This window comes from Podarcis erhardii (genome assembly GCF_964252035.2).
Source record: "Podarcis erhardii genome assembly, chromosome: 13".
NCBI lineage: Eukaryota > Metazoa > Chordata > Lepidosauria > Squamata > Lacertidae > Podarcis > Podarcis erhardii.
The window spans coordinates 2,824,475-2,845,169 of NC_138502.1; the positions used below are offsets into that span (position 1 = coordinate 2,824,475).

At 48.0% G+C, this 20,695-nt stretch overlaps 1 protein-coding gene across 1 annotated transcript; it reads left to right on the forward strand.

The window, feature by feature from the left end:
* Positions 1 to 6,042: 6,042 nt before the first annotated feature.
* On the forward strand, positions 6,043 to 20,279 carry YBX2 (Y-box binding protein 2). The gene is made up of 10 exons (XM_081835755.1): positions 6,043 to 6,345; positions 10,196 to 10,259; positions 12,500 to 12,533; positions 13,521 to 13,610; positions 13,703 to 13,996; positions 14,790 to 14,902; positions 15,900 to 16,074; positions 17,570 to 17,749; positions 18,643 to 18,735; positions 19,945 to 20,279. Exons 1-9 carry the CDS (start codon positions 6,171 to 6,173, stop codon positions 18,691 to 18,693), a joined length of 1,176 nt encoding a protein of 391 aa, XP_081691881.1. The 5' UTR covers positions 6,043 to 6,170; the 3' UTR covers positions 18,694 to 18,735; positions 19,945 to 20,279.
* Positions 20,280 to 20,695: the final 416 nt, after the last annotated feature.

Genomic DNA, 20,695 nt, shown 5'->3' on the forward strand with positions numbered 1-20,695 from the left:
CGGACCTCTGGAACGAATTAAGTACTTAAGCTGAGGTACCACTGTAAATTTATTATGTTGTTGTATATGGGATGCAAGTGGTGCTGTGGGTTTGCCTAGGACTTGCTGATCAGAAGGTCAGCGGTTCGAATCCCCACGACGGGGTGAGCTCCCGTTGCTCGGTCCCTGCTCCTGCCAACCTAGCAGTTCGAAAGCACGTCAGAGTGCAAGTAGATAAATAGGTACCGCTCCGGCGGGAAGGTAAACGGCGTTTCCGTGCGCTGCTCTGGTTCGCCAGAAGCGGCTTAGTCCTGCTGGCCACATGACCCGGAAGCTGTACGCAGGATCCTCGGCCAATAAAGCGAGATGAGCGCTGCAACCCCAGAGTCGGCCATGACTGGACCTAATGGTCGGGGTCCCTTTACCTTATATGCTGGAAGCCGCTGAGAGGGTCTTGGGCAAGCCAGTCAGATGGGTGGGGTGCATCAGCACCCCGTTGCCTCTTAGCAACCACCCCCCAGGTAATCCCAGGGAGCAGCAGCCCCCACTTTAAGAACCACTGGACAACATCAAGGCTCAAATCTGCACAGTAGCAGTTTAATTCCCCTGGACTTGGATTCTATTCTGACCACTGCTTAGTCATCCTGGGTTAAAAACCAATGAGGCACTTGTGTATTATTAGTTTGCTTTTGTTTGCTTTTGCTTGTATTTTATGTCTCATCGTTGATGTCATTCTATAAATGCATTTTCTCCAAAGAACACTTACGTCTTGAATGTCCTTGCCTCTCCCCCTACATATCGACCTATTTTAATTTTACACATTTCATTTGCTTCCGCACAAAGCAAGTTTATGCTTGCAGCCTGCTGAGCCTCATGACATCACAGGGAAGGAGGGGGCAAATCTTCCCATTTTACTGACTGGGACACTGAGGCTAAGCGAAGAACCCACAGGGGTTGATGCCGAGGGCTGAAATCACACTCCTAAGTCTTGTTTCCCTGAAGTCTTTTGTCATCCAGATTCTGCTGGAGCTTCCAAGAGAGAGAAATTGAAAATTGAAAAGGAGAAAGAAATCGCACCTCAAACCCAAAGAGGAATATTCGCTCAGCAGAAAAGGTTCACCACCACAGCTGAGCAAAGGAACATTGGAGCAAGTGGAAGGCTACTTTTATTTTTTGTCCACAAGCCATTGTAGGCAGTCCAATCCTGTGCCTATTTACTTGGAGGTAAGTCCCACAGTGTTAAACAGAGATCATAGAATCCTAGAGTTGGAAGAGACCACAAGGGCCATCGAGTCCAACCCCCTGCCAAGCAGGAAACACCATCAGAGCATTCCTGACATATGGTTGTCAAGCCTCTGCTTAAAGACCTCCAAAGAAGGAGACTCCACCACACTCCTTGGCAGCAAATTCCACTGTCAAACAGCTCTTACTGTCAGGAAGTTCTTCCTAATGTTTAGGTGGAATCTTCTTTCTTGTAGTTTGGATCCATTGCTCCGTGTCCGCTTCTCTGGAGCAGCAGAAAACAACCTTTCTCCCTCCTCTATGTGACATCCTTTTATATATTTGAACATGGCTATCATATCACCCCTTAACCTCCTCTTCTCCAGGCTAAACATGCCCAGCTCCCTTAGCCGTTCCTCATAAGGCATCGTTTCCAGGCCTTTGACATTTTGGTTGCCCTCCTCTGGACACGTTCCAGTTTGTCAGTGTCCTTCTTGAACTGTGGTGCCCAGAACTGGACACAGTACTCCAGGTGAGGTCTGACCAGAGCAGAATACAGTGGCACTATTACCTCCCTTGATCTAGATGCAATACTCCTATTGATACAGCCCAGAATTGCATTGGCTTCTTTAGCTGCTGCGTCACACTGTTGGCTCATGTCAAGTTTGTGGTCAACCAAGACTCCTAGATTACTCCCAGGAAAGCGATTGCAGTACTCGGGCACAGCAATTCTAAGCTGGCAAAAGCAAGCTTCCATCTTGTGTTAATTAAGCTTCCTGACTGCTCCTGGCCAGGGGGTGGCTAGACAGGGTGTGAGCCGTAAATCTTCATTTTCTGCCTTTCCATTGAATTTAGTTATGCTTGCGTGTTGTTGTTTTTCATTGGGGTAAGTTTCACCAGGCTATGTGGGCTGGACCAATGAATTAAAGGTGTTAGGATAACGTTGGTTATCTCTTTCTGCACCCTTGACATTCCCCACCTCCATTTGCCCTTTTTACTGATTTTATTTATAAAAAAATATATGGTATGCCGCCGTGTCATTCAAAAAAATCAAAGCAGTTTACCGCGAGAAAAGCATAAAGCTGTACAACAAAGCCATTAAAAAGTTAAAAACACACGTCAATTAACCAGTGTGGAAGGATGTGTTTTTAATTGCTTGTGTAGTTTACACTGGGGACGCGGGTGGCGCTGTGGGTTAAACCACAGGGCCTAGGACTTGCTGATCAGAAAGTCGGCGGTTTGAATCCCTGTGACGGGGTGTGCTCCCGTTGCTTGGTCCCTGCTCCTGCCAACCTAGCAGTTCGAAAGCATGTCAAAGTGCAAGTAGATAAATAGGTACAGCTCTGGCGGGAAGGTAAACGGCGTTTCCGTGTGCTGCTCTGGTTCGCCAGAAGCGGCTTAGTCCTGCTGGCCACATGACCCGGAAGCTGTACGCTGGCTCCCTCGGCCAATAAAGTGAGATGAGTGCCGTAACCCCAGAGTCGGCCACGACTGGACCTAATGGTCAGGGGTCCCTTTACCTTTACCTACAGTTTACACCAGCGTAACTTCCGCTAGCTTAATTCAGGCATGCACGGCTCTCCCACAGCCAGTTTAAGCAGATATGCTGGTTTAAGACCAGCTCAGGGTGGGGAGATGAGCCACAGCCTAACCTCTCGCAGCAGCCATATCTGTGGCTTAGGAATTCACCTTAAAAACCATTCAAGCTCTGGACCCCCTAATCTCTCACAATGCCAATACAAATACATACAAATAAATGTGTTGTTGACACAAACCCTACACTAACACTATGCAATAGAACAAAAGAACATTAACCCCCTCCGTCTCTCTCCATCCCCCTTTATCTTCCTGCTTTTTCTTCCCCAAACTGCATGATGTCTACGACAACAGTGTCTGTGAACTGTGAAAAAAAGACTATATGAATCAAAAATGGAGATGCAGTGTGTAATTTTCCTTGTTTATTTGTTTGCTTCTTATCACAATAAAATATTTTTAAAGGGCCCAGGAGGCAACATTCGAGGGGAAACTTAATACTTCCTATGACAGAAGCCAAGAGGCAGCACAGAGGCAAACTAAGAGTAACTTTTCGTTACACTGTCCCAAAACAAGGAAGTGCTTTCAAGATCTGTCCCTGGCTGACCTGGCGTCTGATTACATTGAGAGCCGCAGCAGAAAGCAAAGCAGCAGAACACCTTATTTTTAGTTAATGGTTATACAAGGAAATGGGGCTGTTGGACTTTTACCTTGCTTCATAACAAAAAAAGGAGATTAGAATGCACACTGATTGCGAAGGGGGTAGTGGAGAGAAGGAAGAAATCAGAAATCAAAAAGAGGATGAAAATGGAAGAATCAAGTTCTCTGCTTTGGGGCAAGGGGGAGTTTGTTTGACCCAGAAAGAGAGAGAGGAAATTGCAGTTCACAAAGGTGCCAAGTGAGAGACCTTTATCCAGTTCCTGGATGAATATATGATTCTGTCTCATCAGAAGTGGCTGAATCTTACCTTCAGGTGCAAATAGTGGTACAAACAAGCAGACATCCCCTCTGCGTGTTTACTCGGAAGCCAAGCCTCACTTGGGACTTGCTCCCAAGTAAGCAACACCTACAGAATTGGATGTCCAGATTGTTCAGGACTGGCGCAAAAGAAAGAGTTAAACTGTTTGCAACTGCAGATCACCCACTTACTTTTGAGGAATCACAGGTGGAAATCAGTTAGATATCTGCATCATGTACTGTATATGGTTCCAGATAAAGATGGACATAGCAAGCAAGCAAGCCCAAAAGGATAAAGCCAATGCACACCTATATGTGTGTCAGTCGATCCTCATTTATTTTTGTGTCCTTATATTGCAAACTGCCCTGTGATCCTCGGATGAAGGGTAGTATAAAAATTTAATAAATAAAATAAAAATAGGCGGATATACGTGTTAAATACTGTATACAGAATACATATAATACATGCATACACACGAATGCAAATGTAAGACAGCAAGTGACTACTATCAAGCAGGCACAATCAGGGCCAAAAAATGTTCTGCAAAATGCAAAGACCTGCATGGTTCGTGCTTGCCAAAAGATGCAGAGATGGCAGCTAATATGGTAATAATAATAATAAGAAGAAGAAGAAGAAGAAGAAGTGCAAGTGATAAAGAAACACACCCACCCCTCCAGCCTACACAAACAGGGTGTAATTATGTTCAGAGCCTCTGGAATCAACGGCATAGCTATTGCAAACCAGGGCCAGGAGCAAAACTGATCTGAAGGCAATGCATCTGTGATAGAAGAGCCTGCACTTCACTTTCGCAAGTTGCAACACAGTACACGACAGAAAGTGAAAGAGCTGAGCGCGGCGGCCCACCCCTCTTGCTGCGCTTCTTGGAAACCAAGCTGTGCAGGCAGCCCAGTCTGTGGTTGTTGTTGTTTAGTGGTGTCCGCCTCTTCGTGGCCCCCTGGACCAGAGCACGCCAGGCCCTCCTGTCTTCCACTGCCTCCCCCAGTTTGGTCAAACTCATGCTGGTCGCTTCGAGAACACTGTCCCACCATCTCGTCCTCCGTCGTCCCCTTCTCCTTGCGCCCTCCATCTTTCCCAACATCAGGGTCTTTTCCAGGGAGTCTTCTCTTCTCGTGAGGTGGCCAAAGTCTTGGAGCCTCAGCTTCAGGATCTGTCCTTCCAGGGAGCACTCAGGGCTGATTTCCTTCAGAATGGAGAGGTTTGATCTTCTTGCAGTCCACGGGACTCTCAAGAGTCTCCTCCAGCAGCATAGTTCAAAAGCATCCATTCTTCAGCGATCAGCCTTCTTTGTGGTCCAGCTCTCACTTCCATACATCACTATTGGGAAAACCAGAGCTTTAACTATACGGACCTTTGTTGGCAAGGTGATGTCTCTGCTTTTTAAGATGCTGTCTAGGTTTGTCATTGTTTTTCTCCCAAGAAGCAGGCGTCTTTTAATTTCGTGGCTGCTGTCACCATCTGCAGTGATCATAGAGCCCAAGAAAGTAAAATCTCTCACTGCCTCCATTTCTTCCCCTTCTATTTGCCAGGAGGTGATGGGCCCAGTGGCCACAATCTTCGTTTTTTTGATGTTGAGCTTCAGTCCATATTTTGCGCTCTCCTCTTTCACCCTCATTCAAAGGTTCTTTAATTCCTCCTCACTTTCTGCCCTCAAGGTTGTGTCATCTGCATATCTGAGGTTGTTGATATTTCTTCCGGCAATCTTAATTCCGGCTAGTGATTCATCCAGCCCAGCCTTTCGCCTGACGAATTCTGCATATAAGTTAAATAAGCTGGGAGACAATATACAGCCCGGTCTACTCGGAAGCAAATCCCGCCGATTTGCAGCGGAGCCTTTTCCCTCCAGCCGTGCAAAAAAAAAAAAAAAAAACCCTCCCCGCGGTGCAAAACTTTGGCAGGACCTTGATTAGCCTGATTACGCCCAGCAATTAATCGCCTCGCCATCCCAGCCGCGGGCGCTGGATTCCCTCTCTCTGCTGGCGTTGCCTCGCATCCTTCATCCCACTCCGGCCCCCACGTGGCCGCGGAGCACCTGAGCGGGACCCTGCCGTCCAATGGGAGCGCGGGGCGTGGGCGTGGCCGCGGGGCGTGGGCGTGCCTCTCCCTCCCTCCCCCCCCGCTCGCCCCGCCCCCTTCCTTATCATCTCTCTATATATAAAAGGGGAGGGGGTTGGTCAGCGCGGCCGGTAGGCAGGTGCGGGGGTGCTGATTGGCCGGAGGGCGCGCGGGCGTGCGAGCGAGCGGCGGCCGTTGCTGATTGGGCGTTGGGCTGAGGGGCGAGGGGGTGTCGGCGGGCGCGAGGCGGGCAGCGGGCAGAGGCAGGCGGGCGGGCGCGCGGTGAGGAGGAGGAGGGGGCGCTTCGGCGGCGGCCGCGGCGGCACCAACGGACGGGCAGGCAGACACCCAACAGGTGGAGGAGGAGGAGAAGGCGGCGGCGGAGAGGCGGAGGCAGCCGGCGGGGATGCTGAGCGAAGCTGTGGAGAGCGGAGGAGGAGGAGGAGGCGGAGGAGGCGGAGGAGCCGTTACCGGCCCCGGGGAGAGCCCCGCGGGGGAGCCCGCGGCCAAGCCCGCCCCGCCCGCGGCAGCCTTGCCCGCGGCACCCGCGGCGCGGAGCCAGGCGGCCAAGCGCGTCTTAGGTGAGGGGGCTGAGGGAGGACTCGGGCGCGGAGACTCGCTGAGGGAACCGTTTGCCCCGCCAGCACCTGAGGGGAGGGGGAGGGGCCTGGGGTGGGCGGGGCCAGAGCCCAGCTCTGGAGCGGGGGGCGGGGCCGCGGGGGCAGGGGGCGGGGCCTCGTGGATCCTGGGGGGGGGCAGGTCCCCCCAAAAAGTTGGGGCGAAAAACCACTTGGCAAAGTTTGTGGCAGGAGCAGGTTTTTATATTTAAAAAGTGTTTGGTCAGGCTCTGAGGTGTGGGGCAGGGGCGTGGCTTAAGGGGTTGGGGGCGGGGTCACTTGGGGGCGGGGCTAGCGCCCAATGGTTTTTTTGGGGGGGGAACCACACCAACTTTGGAAAATTTGTAGTAGGAATGCTTTAAAGAAGTGTCCTAGAGAAACTCAGGCTCTGAGGTGTGGGGCAGGGGCGTGGCTTAAGAGGTTGGGGGCGGGGTCACTGGGGGCGGGGCTAGCGCCCAAGGGTGTTTTTTTGGGGGGGGAACCACACCAACTTTGCAAAAGTTGTAGTAGGAATGCTTTAAAGAAGTGTTTTAGAGAAACTCAGAGGTGTGGGGCAGGGGTGTGGCTTAAGAAGTTGGGGGCGGGGTCACTTGGGGGCGGGGCTAGCGCCCAAGGGTGTTTTTTTTGGGGGGGGAACCCACCAACTTTGCAAAAGTTGTAGTAGGAATGCTTTAAAGAAGCGTTTTAGAGAAACTCAGAGGTGTGGGGCAGGGGCGTGGCTTAAGAGGTTGGGGGCGGGGTCACTTGGGGGCAGGGCTAGCGCCCAAGGGTTTTTTTTTGGGGGGGGGAACCACACCAACTTTGCAAAAGTTGTAGTAGGAATGCTTTAAAGTGTTTTAGAGAAACTCAGGCCCTGAGGTGTGGGGCAGGGGTGTGGCTTAAGAGGTTGGGGGCGGGGCTAGTGGGGCAGGTGCCCAAGGGTTTTTGGGGGGGAGAGGAAACCCCACTAACTTGGCAAAGTTTGTAGGAACACTTTTTAAATGAAAAAAGTGCTTTAGAGATGCTCAGACTCTGAGGTGTGGGGCAGGGGGTGTCGCTTAAGAGGTTGGGGGCGGTGTCACTTGGGGCGGGGCTAGTGGGGCAGGGGTGTGGCTTGAGGGATTGTGGGCGGGTCACTTGGACAGAGGCGGGGCTATGAGGCAGGGAGGCGGAAGGCTGGTCCCCAAAAAGATTGTGGCAAAAAAACACTTGGCAAAGTTTGTGGCAGGAGCAGTTTTTTATATTAAAAAAGTGCTTATTCGGTTATTGATGTGTGGGACAGGGGTGTGGCTTAAGAGATTGGGGGCGGGGCTAGTGGGGCAGGTGCCCAAGGTTTTTTTGGGGGGCGGGACCCCACTAACTTGGCAAAGTTTGTAGGAACACTTTTTTTAATGAAAAAAGTGCTTTAGAGAAGCTGGACTCTCAGGTGTGGGGTAAGGGGTGTGGCTTGAGGGATTGTGGGCGGGTCACTGGGGCAGAGGCGGGGCTATGAGTCAGGGAGGCGGAAGGCTGGTCCCCAAAAAACACTTGGCAAAGTTTGTGGCAGGAGCAGTTTTTTATATTAAAAAAGTGCTTATTTGGTCAGGCTCTGATGTGTGGGACAGGGGTGTGGCTTAAGAGGTTGGGGGCGGGGCTAGTGGGGCAGGGAAACCCACTAACTTGGCAAAGTTTGTAGGAAAACTTTTTAAATCAAAAAAGTGCTTGAGAAGCTTAGGCTCCGAGGTGTGGGTCAGGGGTGTGGCTTGAGGGATTGTGGGCAGGGTCACTTGGGCAGAGGCGGGCCTGGGAGGGTGGGAGCCACGCCCCCAAAACTTTACAGCTTTTTTTGGGGGGGGGGAACCAACTTGATAAAGTTTGCATTAGGAGCACTTTTTAAAATGAAAAGAGCTATATAGGTCAGGCTTTGAGGTAAGGGGCAGCGCTGTGGCAAAAACCACTAACTGCCCAAAATTTGTGATAGCAGCACTTTTTTAATTTTAAAAAAGCGAAGACTAAATTATAGCAGACCAGGCTTTCGAGGTCCTGAGAACAGCGAGAGTCTTAAGGGTCTGTGAGCAGAGTCATTTGGGTGCAGAGAGGCGGCTAGGCAATGGGGGCCACCCCCCCAAGGGGTTGTGGCTCATTTGACAAAAACACTAACTTGGCAAAGTTTACTTTGGGAGCCCTTTAAAACAAACTCTGACTGAGGTGTGGAGCAGGGGGGTAACTTAAGGGCTTGTGGGCGGGGCAGGAGGGCAAGACACCAGAGAGGGTGGGGGCCATTCCCCCAAGGGATTGGGGCTTAATTGGCTAGATCCTTAATTGGCTAAATTTGTTGCTCTAGTTCAGCAGTTCCCAAACTTACAATAATAGTGCCCCCCTTTTGAGAGTTTTAGTCTTACCAGCATACTATTTCTTGGGCAGCAATAATTTGGGAAAAGTTTTAATTAATACCATTTTGTGTTTGAATTGCATTCTACAGCTTTTTGCTTTTTTTTTTGCCCTGTACATTTTTGAAACCCTTTTGAATACACAGGGGTATACATGTCACACTTTGGGATACATTTCTCTAGTCCTGGGAAATAGCTTTCCATGTACCCATGGGCGTAGCCAGGCTTTGTTAGGGGGGCGGAACTATCTGTGACGCAATTGGTCAGCTAAGCGTTTTTTGTTTTTTTTTCATTACTTGATGGGGTGGGCAACTGCCCCCTGCGCCCCCCCCCCCACTATGCATGTGCCTGGTTCTTTTAAGAGGGGAAATACCTCACCACACATGCCACCTTGAGCTCATTGAAAGTGGGATATAAATGCAAGAGTTAATTTTAATTAGAAGATACTAGGGTTTGAATCTGGGACCGGTGTGCAATGCATGTTGCCCATTGGTGAAGCTATGGCTCCTCCCTTGCTGGCAGAGGAATTTGATCCTTTTGCTTTGGAAATAGTTTAAATTCTGCCACCTCTCTCACATTCCCCCATCATAAAGAGATGTCCGAATGGTGTGCTGTAGCCTTTTACAGGATAAGCACTTATGTAGGTAGGATGCTAGGAAGTGTTCCTGGCTTGGGGCTGGTGAGGGGGGGTTTCATGGGAGAAATGGATATGGGGCTGCTTGCTTCAGAGTTAATGTGTTTTTGCTTATATTACCTGGCCTTATAGAGAGCTAAATCCCCCCATTAGTTTAATTTTATTGTTATATCTCAGGGTGTCATGTGTTTCTTCCCCTCCTCATTTAATCCTCACAACAACCCTGTGAGGTAGGTTAGGTTGAGAGGCAGTGTCTGAACCAAGGTTACCCAATGAGTTTCATAGCTGGGGATTTTGAACCCTGGTTTCCTAGGTACTGGTCTGACACTCTAACCACTATGCCACATGGCTAGACCTCTGGCAGTTGAAACTGATGCAAATGAAGTTGGAGCCATGAGAATTCTGCCTCCTGAAAGTCTATTGAGGGACTTGACCACCAACTTAAAAGTGTGTATTGCTTCTTTAAAGCCTAGAGAAGCTGGGACTGTATATTGCCAAGCTAGGTGTCTACTAGATTCTGTTTTAAAACATTTCTATGCCGCCCTCTTTAAACCACTCACAACCCCGCCCCAAGGTCATACAACAAAGAAGTATGTAATAACTGTGTAGTCATAGTGGGTTGAAATAAAAAATGGCTAGCCTTAGGGGCAAATCTTAGCTTGTTTTGGAACTCCTGACCCGAACCCAAACTCTTAATGCTTGCAGAATATTATTGGGGTATGGAAGTGGCTTGGAGGTGTGCTTAGAAAGGAAAGATGTTTCACCAGGTGGGTAAAAGTGTATCTGCTTCTCAACATGCGAATTTTCTTTCTTTCTTGCCAATGACTTGCAGCCACCCAGGTGCAGGGCACTGTGAAATGGTTCAACGTCCGCAATGGCTATGGATTTATAAACAGGTGAGCCTCCCTTGTTTACCTCCCCAAGGGCTTGGAAGATGCATGAAACTCTGGGGCCTTTTATTTTACATGCTTATGAATTTATAAATTTGATTTACGTTCCATCCTTCCTCCCTAAGAAGAAACAGGCTTGGTTGCAACGGATTCTTCATCTCGGGAAGTCAGAAGCAGCTGGAGTTCTGACAACTCCTGATAAAAAAAAATGCAAAACTTTGAGTTTTACAACCAAACTTTTAAGAAAGACAACTTTACAGTAGTTTAATCCATTGAAATTTATTGACTTAAATAATAAATTGACAATGATTACATAAGAATAGAACCCTGCTAGATCAGACCAGTGGCCCATCTGGTCGAGCATCCCGTTCTTCTAGATGCCTATCGGAAGGCTGCAAGCAGGACCTGAGTACAGTAGCATTCAAGAAAGTCCCCTTCAGTAGATTCCCACTGCGGTGGCTGATGGTAAAAAAGGGAATGTAAAGGAGGCCAGGCTTGACTAGTAACAGGGCCGTCTTACCCATAGGCACTAGGGGTGCGGGGTGCCGGGCTCTCAGAGGCGCCAGGCCAAGAGTCTGGGGCCTGAGAGTTGAGTCTGGGGAAGAGCCCGTCCATTGGTCGGAGCGCCATAGCGGGCTCTTCTGCTGCAGGCGGCTCTGCGCCGCGAGTTCGGGGGTGACCGAGCCAGCGAGACGCTGAGGCGGCTGGCCAGCTCCACCCTCCTGTGCGCCTGGGATTGGATCTTTACACCCCGGCACCATATATGCTTAAGACAGCGCTGACTAGTAGCTATATCTTCAGTTTGCTTTGAATGTTGGCTGTGAATTAGCAAGGAAGAGAAGTGCACTTCAATGAAATGAAGTTTCTCTTAGGTGAACTGAGCCTGAAATTAAGCCTAGCGCCACAAAACAGAGCTGCTTCTCAGTTCCTTAATTTCTCTTAGAGAGCCTCTGAGTCACAGGAGCAAAGACTAACCCAGAAATTGTCAGCTGGTCTGTTCTTTTGCAGAAAAAAATCTTGTGCCCCACCCAAGATAACTCTAGTGAAAGACTTGAGCATACCTGAGCAAGATTTCCAGTATATCCTTGTAGAACTAATGTACTGAAACATAAGAACTCCTTAACAGGTCTCTCTATATCTGAATGCTCGGAAGATGCTTCCTTGGACCTTTGTGCATTTGACTGAATCCCCTTACAAATAGAACACTGTTTGCTTGTGTGTGATTTTAGAAATCTGGGCTGCTTGGTTGGACTGCTAATCTGTCAGACGCCAGTGTGTGGCTTGGCTAATACAAACAGCTGATTAAGCCAACAAGCAGGACTGTGACACTCCCAGCAAGCCAGCCAAGGACTTGGGATGTTTATCCATGCTGTGTGTTGGTACTATGATGCCCTCTTTGGGTGGCTGTATGTAAATGGAATTGGCTATGCCAGCAGAAAGCCACTGTTAATACTAATAGCATGGATTTCTGGTGAAGCTGATAGAGCAGAGAGCTAGAAGCTTTCAGATGGTGTGTGTGTGTGTGTGTGTGTGTGTGTGTGTGTGTGTGTGTGTAAGTGTAACAGCAGTGCTTAAATGAGACCCGTTGTCAGACTGGGAATTTCTGTATTCTGAATTTCAAACTTCTCATAATATACAGTAGAAACTTAATAGCTATCACATGCATCATCACCTGATCAGTTATGAAAACAAAATAAAGAAGTGTGCATGCACACGAAAGCTCATACCAATAACAAACTTAGTTGGTCTCTAAGGTGCTACTGGAAGGATTTTTTTTGTTTTGTTTCAACTACGGCAGACCAACACCTACCTGTAACTGATCAGTTATGGTTCTCCTTCTACGCTTGTGGAAAACAATGTCTGTGTCTCATTTCTCTCAGTTTCCACAGAGTAGGTTAGCTGAGTGCCTGTCCCAGCTGAAGAGGTACCAAGTGGGTATGGTGGTAGTGACCGTGACCGTAGGCTGGTATAGAAGTAGACACATTAAAGTTGTGTTGTGGGTGCTGGGCATGTTACTCAAATTGCAGCAGGGTCAGGTGGAGTTTTACACCCCCCCCCCACAAACCTTTTGTTACTTCCCTGTCTCCAAGCTGTGGGAGATGGGATCTGGCTAAAATTGGGAGAGGATTGTAGAATTCATACCTCCCCACTCCCTAATTTGAGCCCTCATTTGGCATACATGAAATCCAGAACTCTTACCCTCCGCGTATTCTGAGCTTTGTCTCCCTCTCCTTCCCTCAATACAGGAATGATACCAAGGAGGATGTGTTTGTGCACCAGGTAAGAAACACACAAAATTTCATTCTCTTTGCCCTCTTCTCTGTTATGCTGTAGGCTTGTATCTCAATCACAAGCTCGTTCCAAGTGGTAAATATGTTAGCAAACAGAAATCTGAATTATGGCGCTCTGCTGGATTTCCTAGAGGAAATTTCCTAGATGTGTAAATCATTGTTTGAATTAAAGAGAGACCCCCTAAATCCTTCTCTTTAGATGATCAGATGTCCATTAAATAATAATAATTTTTATTTATACCCCGCCCTCCCCAGCCAAGGCCGGGCTTAGAGCGGCTTACAAGCAATAATAAAAACAAGTTGAATGATTACAACTTAAAAACAACATTAAAATACAACATTAAAATATTGAAACATTAAAATATTAAAATGTAGCCTCATCGCAGGAGGAGAAGATAGGCACTAAGATTTAAGGATGCAAAGCTTGTATTACTGAACTGGATGGGTAACTTATTAAATAGATGTGCAACTCTTTTGTAGATTAGGAGCTACCTCTATTAAGGTAGGTTAGCATTGCCATCCAGATAAAGCTTTAGAAGAACTTCAGTTGCTACAAGTTATTATTCCTGTAAACCCCAAGCAACATGGTTCTTCTTGGACTACTCTGTCTATCTACATGGTTTGGAGAATGTTCTGTTCTTAAAACTTGCATCAGTAGCCAAATAAGCCTGCATTCCTAATTGCTGGTCGTTATAAAAGAACATTGAAAAGAGCTATCTCCAATTGTTTGAGAGTTTGTTAATTCAGTTAGCATGTAGTTCTTGTGCATTATCTGTAACGGTTTGATGGGAATAAAGTATTTGCTTTCTTCCCCACACCTCAAGGAAGAGCGATGCTGCATCCCAGAAACTTGGTGTAGCCAAAATAGTTTGTTGGTGGAGCTTACAAAAGGGTTTAACTTGGGAAACTTGAGAATGTAGCATGAGTTACATCGCCTTCCCAAAAAGTTCATGTTGTCTTCTCTGCACTTTACTAGACGGCAATTAAGAGGAACAACCCCCGTAAATTCCTCCGAAGTGTGGGAGACGGGGAAACGGTGGAGTTTGATGTTGTGGAAGGAGAGAAGGTAAGAGGACTGTGGCGCTAGCCTTCCAGCCATTGAAGACTGCAATGGAAGAGTCTCTCCTCACTCCCTTTATTCCTTGTTTTCTTTTGCAGGGGGCTGAGGCGGCCAATGTGACTGGCCCAGGCGGTGTTCCTGTGAAGGGCAGCCGCTATGCTCCCAACCGCCGCCGCTTTCGCAGGTTCATCCCCAGGCCCCGGCAGGCCCAACAGCCACAGGATGCCACCCGGACAGAAGGGGCCGCAGAGACGGTCAGCGAGGGGGAGAGGGCTGATGATGCTGTACAGCAGCGCCCCCGAAGGAGGCGCCCCCCACCATTTTTCTTCCGCCGGAGATTTGTGCGAGGGCCTAGGGCTCAAGCCCAGCAGCAGCAGGCCCAGCCAGCAGAAGTGAGTCCTCTGTGGGGCTGGAATTCTCTCGAGAACCTGCTGAGAGGTGGGAGAAGGAGAGTATCTAGTCTTTTTCCAGCCACTGTGGGAGTAACACTTGGCGATCTCTCACTCACACACAAAACACAGCCCTACACATAAGTGAATTTGTATAGAATGTCATTGTGGCAAATGGCCTTCACCACTGAGCCATGATCTTCTTTGGCGATCACTTGTAGCTGAGTAAGATGGTCTTCCCTGAACACACTCTTAACAGTGACTGTGGAGGCCAATTCTGGATCCACACGTCCTTCCACAGTTGGGACATAGGTTTCCGGGTGGGAGTTGATCACGGTGAGGGTTTGCCAAGCGTGCCTTCCTCTTAGCACGCTTCTCCCTCTTGTCCTGAGTTCAAGTGTCTTCAAAGCCCATGACACCTTTGGTAAAGGTTGTTGTCCAATTGGAGCGCTCGCTGGTTAGTGTTTCCCAGTTGCCAGTGTTTATAATAATAATAATAAAAATTTGGCTTGAGAGTCTTTGAACCTCTTTTGTTGACCCACCAGCATTACGCTTTCCATTTTTAAGTTTAGAATAGAGTAGTTGCTTTGGAAGACGATAATCAGACATCTGAACATGACCAGTCCAGTGAAGTTGATGTTGAAGAATCATTGCTTCGACACTGGTGGTCTTTGCTTCTTCCAGTACCCTGGCATTAGTTCACCAATGGTTCTAAGTGGCTCTTCTGGCCTTGGGGTAAGAGCAGTTTGGGATAATACCCCGAGGAACTGAAGGCATTGTGATATTTCTCCCTCAGGGCAGTGAAAGCACAGAACCCAAAGATGCCACCCAGCCTGAGGGAGATCAGCAACAGCAGATCCAGGCTGGTGAGAGAGCCCCAGCCCCTCGCTTCCGTCCCAGATACCGCAGGTAAAGCTGCAGGCAGCACCGTCATGTCTGTGACTTCAACCAGTAACACCAAGGCTGGTATTTCAGTTACAAACCATCTTTCTCTTCACAACATCCCTTCTGGGGACCTATATCCACATGATCAAAGCAAAGAGTAGGGTTATTTAGGCAGGTGTCCTCTTTGTATGCTGTTCACCTGATGTACAAGAGAAACTTCCCTACTCTTTAAGGAACAGCATAGTGTTTAAAGGAATAAGGGGAAGTACAGTCGTACCTTGGAAGTCAAACGGAATCCATTCTGCAAGTCCGTTGCAAAATGTTTGGAAGCAGTGGAAGCCCCGTCGGACGTTCGGCTTCCAAAAATAGTTCGCAAACCAGAACAGCTTGCGGCGTTCGGGAGCCAAAACGTTTGAGAACTAAGCTGTTCGAAAACCAAGGTACAACTGTATATGGCAGCTCCTCTGCTTTTCCAGGATGGAAACGACAGCTCTCTGCAAGGTGCATTTTTGAAAGGGATGGGAAAGGGTCTACTCTGCTAATATCTCATAAACAGTTTCAAGAGGAGATGCACATTCTGCTTTGAAATCTGCAGCCTCTTCCAATTGCTTTTCTCCCCCACCTCTCATTTGAGGAGCTGCTGTTTACAAGGAGTTTGCTATTTAAGTTCTTAAGCCATGTTGCTAAATAACCTGCTTCCTTTCAGCCACTAAGTCTTCCTTTAATGTTTTCATGATATTCTTTATATCCTGCCCTTTGTCCCAGAAGGGAGAATGGGGTGGCTAACAACTTAAAACAATGCATTAATCATAAAAAAACCTTTAAACCACAAACTGATCTTCGTCAACAAAAGCAGCAGCAGCAGGTAATACAGCCCTGAGACCAACCATACTCCAAAGACCTGAACGCAAAGGTGAGTTTTCAAATTATGCCTGAGCATAGCCAGAGTGAGGGGCGACCTGATTTCATCTTCGAGGAGGCGGCTGCATAAGCAGAGTGTGACTATCATTTGCTTTTCCAGACCTTTCCGCCCCCGCCCACCGCAGCAGCCCACCACTGAGGGAGGAGATGGCGAGACAAAGGCGGCACAAGCCCCAGCGGACGGCATCCGTCCTGAGCCCCAGCGCCAGCGCAACCGACCTTACTTCCAGCGCAGGCGCCAGCAAACAGCTGCCGCCCGCCAGACTGCAACTGAGGTGAGATCCAGGGACTACTGATGGATAGGATGGGATCTCTGGCCATCAATACCAGCCTCTGTTCTTCCGTCTTTGGAATCTCTAGAACACGACCTTGTTTAGTGCATTTGTTAAAAGTTCAATGGCTGAGATAGACGAGAAGCCTTATCTATTTATTTTTGTATTTCTTTGCTACGTTTTTGTTTCAGAGAGTTAGCAACTCCCAAAGCAGCTCACATCAGTTAAAAATAAAGGCATCCTCTGGTGAAACATAATCTAAAGAGATTTTTCTTTTTGCGTTTTTTGCTTTTTGGAATAATAAAATATGTTTAAATTTAAAGAATAATAATCTAAAGAGAGTGGGTTCTTTATCTTAACCCAAGTGTTCATCAAATGCTCTGAGCAGGAGGAACCTTGCTCACGAAAGCTCTCCAGATAATTCTGCAACCATTGGCTTAAAAGATGTACAAAGCAATGTGTTCTGTACACTGTAAACATGGGTTAAACTTCTTAAGGCAGTGGGGTTTGAAACTGGCTAATTATAGTCTTCTCTTCTAAATGGAAGTAGAAGTAATTTGAAAAGAGGTAAAATATAGCCAGTGCTTACTTACAAATTTGTTTGTCCCAACTATGGGATATTACAAAGCAGGGAGGCAAAACGAATCTCCTTCACTTCCAACTCCCTCTCTTTCTCCTTTTTTACTGGGGTGGGGAGGTGCCCCTGTCGTTTGCTTGATTTATACCCATGGCTCCTATGCTCAACCCTTGCAAGAAATTTAAACAATGCAAACGGGGTTCTGCTAAAGAAAGAAATCTCTCTTGGCTCCCAGTACGTTTCCGAGCACAATTCAAAGTGTTGGTGTTGACCTTTAAAGCCCTAAACGGCCTCAAAGGCCCAGTAGACCTGAAGGAGCATCTCCACCCCCATCGTTCGGCCCGGACACTGAGGTCCATTTCTGAGGTCCTTCTGGCGGTTCCCTCCCTGCGAGAAGTGAGGTTACAGGGAACCAGGCAGAGGGCCTTCTCGGTAGTGGCGCCCACCCTGTGGTACCGCCCTCCCATCAGATGTCAAAGCGATAAACAACTACCTGATATTCAGAAGACATCATAAGGCAGCCCTGTTCAGGGAAGTTTTTTATGTGTGACATTTTAGTGTATTTTGGTCTCTTGGAAGCCACCCAGCCAGATGGGCGGGGTACAAATAAATAATAATAATAATAATAATAATAATAATAATAATAATAATAAATAATTATCTCTGCCTTGCTGACATGTATCTTCTTTCTCAGTATCCAAATCTCCCACTCATTGTTCAGAAGGGCTGTGCGATGGGCAAGATCCTGTGCCTTACCTTGACATATAGGTGAGGGGCATCCATAAACTGAGCTAGGTTTCTGTAGATCTCGAGGAACTGCGCACTCTGCATGCACATTCAACTACCGAACATAAAAATGCCCTGTGTGTCAATGCCAATCTCTATTCAGAAACCTATAACCCCCTTTTTTTCCTGCCTAAGGCTACCACAGCTACCAAAGAGCAGCCTGCTCCGAGCTCTGCTGCTGCTGGTGGAGACACCCCTGCCACTAGCACACCTGCGATGGCTCAAGAAGCAGTGGTGGAAGCCAGCAAGCCTGCTTCCCCAGCCCAGGAGAGTCCCTCCCAGCCGCTGCCGGAGATCCAGCAACAGCTTGTGGATGTAAGTAGATGCTGGCAGTGAAAGGCCCTTAGTTCCCTTAAAGTCCTCCATTCCCAGGACAAATTCACAGAAGCAAGCAAGCCCTATTCTAACCAGAGATGTTCCTGGACAGGGGATGCCGGGAGTTGCAGTCCTACGGCATGTGGGGAGGGGGCACAGGTTTTGTAAACCAAGGTGCATGAATTCTGGTTAATGCAGGCTGCATCTTCTGTCAGTACAGTGGTACCTTTGGTTACGTACTTAATTCATTCCGGAGGTCCGTTCTTAACCTGAACCTGTTCTTAACTTGAAGCACCACTTTAGCTAATGGGGCCTCCCGCTGCTGCCGTGCTGCTGGAGCACGATTTCTGTTCTCATCCTGAAGCAAAGTTCTTAACCCGAGGTACTATTTCTGGGTTAGCGGAGTCTGTAACCTGAAGCGTATGTAACCTGAAACGTATTTAACCCGAGGTACCACTGTATATGGAACCCAAAATGCTATGCTGCATATGGCTAAGACAATGGGTAGGCAAACTAAGGCCCGGGGGCCGGATCTGGCCCAATCGCCTTCTAAATCCAGTCCGTGGATGGTCCAGGAATCAGCATGTTTTTACATGAGTAGAATGTGTCCTTTTATTTAAAATGCACCTCTGGGTTATTTGTGGGGCATAGGGATTCATTTTTATTTTTATTTTCAAAATATAGTCCGGCCCCCCACAAAGTCTGAGGGACAGTGGACCGGCCCCCTGCTGAAAAAGTTTGCTGACCTCTGGCTAAGAGCCATTATGTCTTTCTGGCACTCTGTCATGTTTTCCTTTGCCACACGGTGTCCTCCGTGAGTTAACTTCAGAGAAGCAAAGTTATTAGTACAGAAAGGGACAGGTTTGTCAGCAGGGCTATTTTTTTCTTTGCAGATCTCAACACCTGAGCCTGGGGGAGAGCTGGCCCCAGCCCTACTGGCGTGATGAACCTGCACACGGTGAGGGGATGCCAAGAGCTGTGATCTGGTAAGGACGCCTGGGCAGGAACGCTAAAACTGAACAGAGATGTTGTTGATTTATTTGTATTGTGCCATGCGAGGCACCAAGGCAGTGCCATAAGTGGTCTCCCCTCCCCATTTTATCCTCACAGCAACCCTGTGTGGTGGGTTAGCCAGAGGAATTGGCTCAAGCCCTGCTAATAGCTGGATCAGAGGATAGCAGTCCAAGATTTCCAAATTTGATGCACTTGTGAGGAAACAGTCTGAATGGAAACTTCTAAATCCCTGAAGCAAGCTAGTTTTTCTTCCCCTTCCTTTGGGTTCCTCTACTGTTGTGCCATAGCGCTCCACTGGGCATATGATTTCAGAAGTGAAGAATAAGTAAAGATGGCAAGATGTGCTGGGCCCCATCTCTGGTTTTCGGCCTCTTCTGAAAGGGAGCTTTTTAGCATTTAAGAGCTGCATGGCAAAGGAAGAAGTCACACCTCCTGAATTAATTCTAAGTTCTCAAAGGCACAAGAGGATGCTTTGAGAGGCTTGAGGGGTTATTTCTGAGAAGAGGAATTAACATTTCTTGCTGAAAATTCAGACTGACTTTTGTTTCTCACCATAAACTACAATTTTCAAGGTTTTCTTGTGGGAAACATTTATGCTTGAAACTTGCATTCCTGCATTGGCTCCCAGTACATTTCCGAGCACAATTCAAAGTGTTGGTGCAGACCTTTAAAGCCATAAACGGTCTCAAAGGCCCAGTAGACCTGAAGGAGCGTCTCCACCCCCATCGTTCAGCCCAGACACTGAGGTCCAGCGCCGAGGGCCTTCTGGCAGTTCCCTCATTGTGAGAAGCAAAGCTACAGGGAACCAGGCAGAGGGCCTTCTCGGTGGTGGCACCCACACTGTGGAATGCCCTCCCACCAGATGTCAAAGAGAAAAACAACTACCTGACATTCAGAAGACATCTTAAGGCAGCCCTGTTCAGGGAAGTTTTTAATGTGTGATATCTTAGTGTATTTTTGGTCTTTGTGGAAGCCACCCAGAGTGGCTGGGGAAGCCCAGCCAGATGGGCGGGGTACAAATAAAATTATTATTATGCCCCCATAACTTCTGTACTTCTGCTAGAGCTTGGTATTTACCTTGTGGGAATAGCAGCCCTATGTCCTATTCTGCAAATGCACCCCCACAACTGCTGTTTCCAGCTTCTCCTTCTGCCTCTGACCACATCTTTCCCCCTCCACAGGTGTCCTCAATGTGCCTACAACCCAAGTTACCTCATCCTGCACTTGAAGAGACCCCAAACTTCACCAATACCCCCTTTGCTGCTGTTGAAGCCCTGAATGTGAAAAAAAAAATTAGTAAACCCGAGGGGGGGAAATTTGACCAAAAAGATAACTCGCTTTGCTTTAAAAACCTTCTGAGGGGTTTGTCTTCCCTCTCCCACAGCTTTGCCAGTTTGAGAAAAATAAACTGGCTGTTGAATCTTCAGTTAACTTTTTTCTCCCCCATTGTTGAAGAACACCCTGTGTGAACCATTGTGTGCAGTTTGGGCGTCAGTAAAAAGAAAAATTGCACAGACTTTGTGTCCCTTGTGTTTTCTTCTCCCCCCCCCCCCACAAGGAAATAAATGTTGCCTTAAGGTGCTGCTTTGTCCTTTACCCCACAGCTCTTGGTGAGGGCATTTGTGGAGGATCTTGATCTTAAGGAATCCTAAGACCTACCCCATAATACTTGGAGGAAGTGGAGAATAGTTCCTGGCAGCAAGTGTTGCGGCTTGCTTAGTACTATGCAGAGGGGCCGCAACTGATATTTGGATAGATAGAAGTCAGATTCTCCAGGAGTAGGGAGAATGCCATAGGGAACACCAGCCCCACACTAGGCTGCTTTTTAAAAAGAGGCTTCTAAAATATTAGAAAGGTGGCACCTAACTTCCTCAAGTGCAGACAGTAATGTAGTGGTTATTGTAGTAGCAGGACTCTCCGTCAGCCTATAAA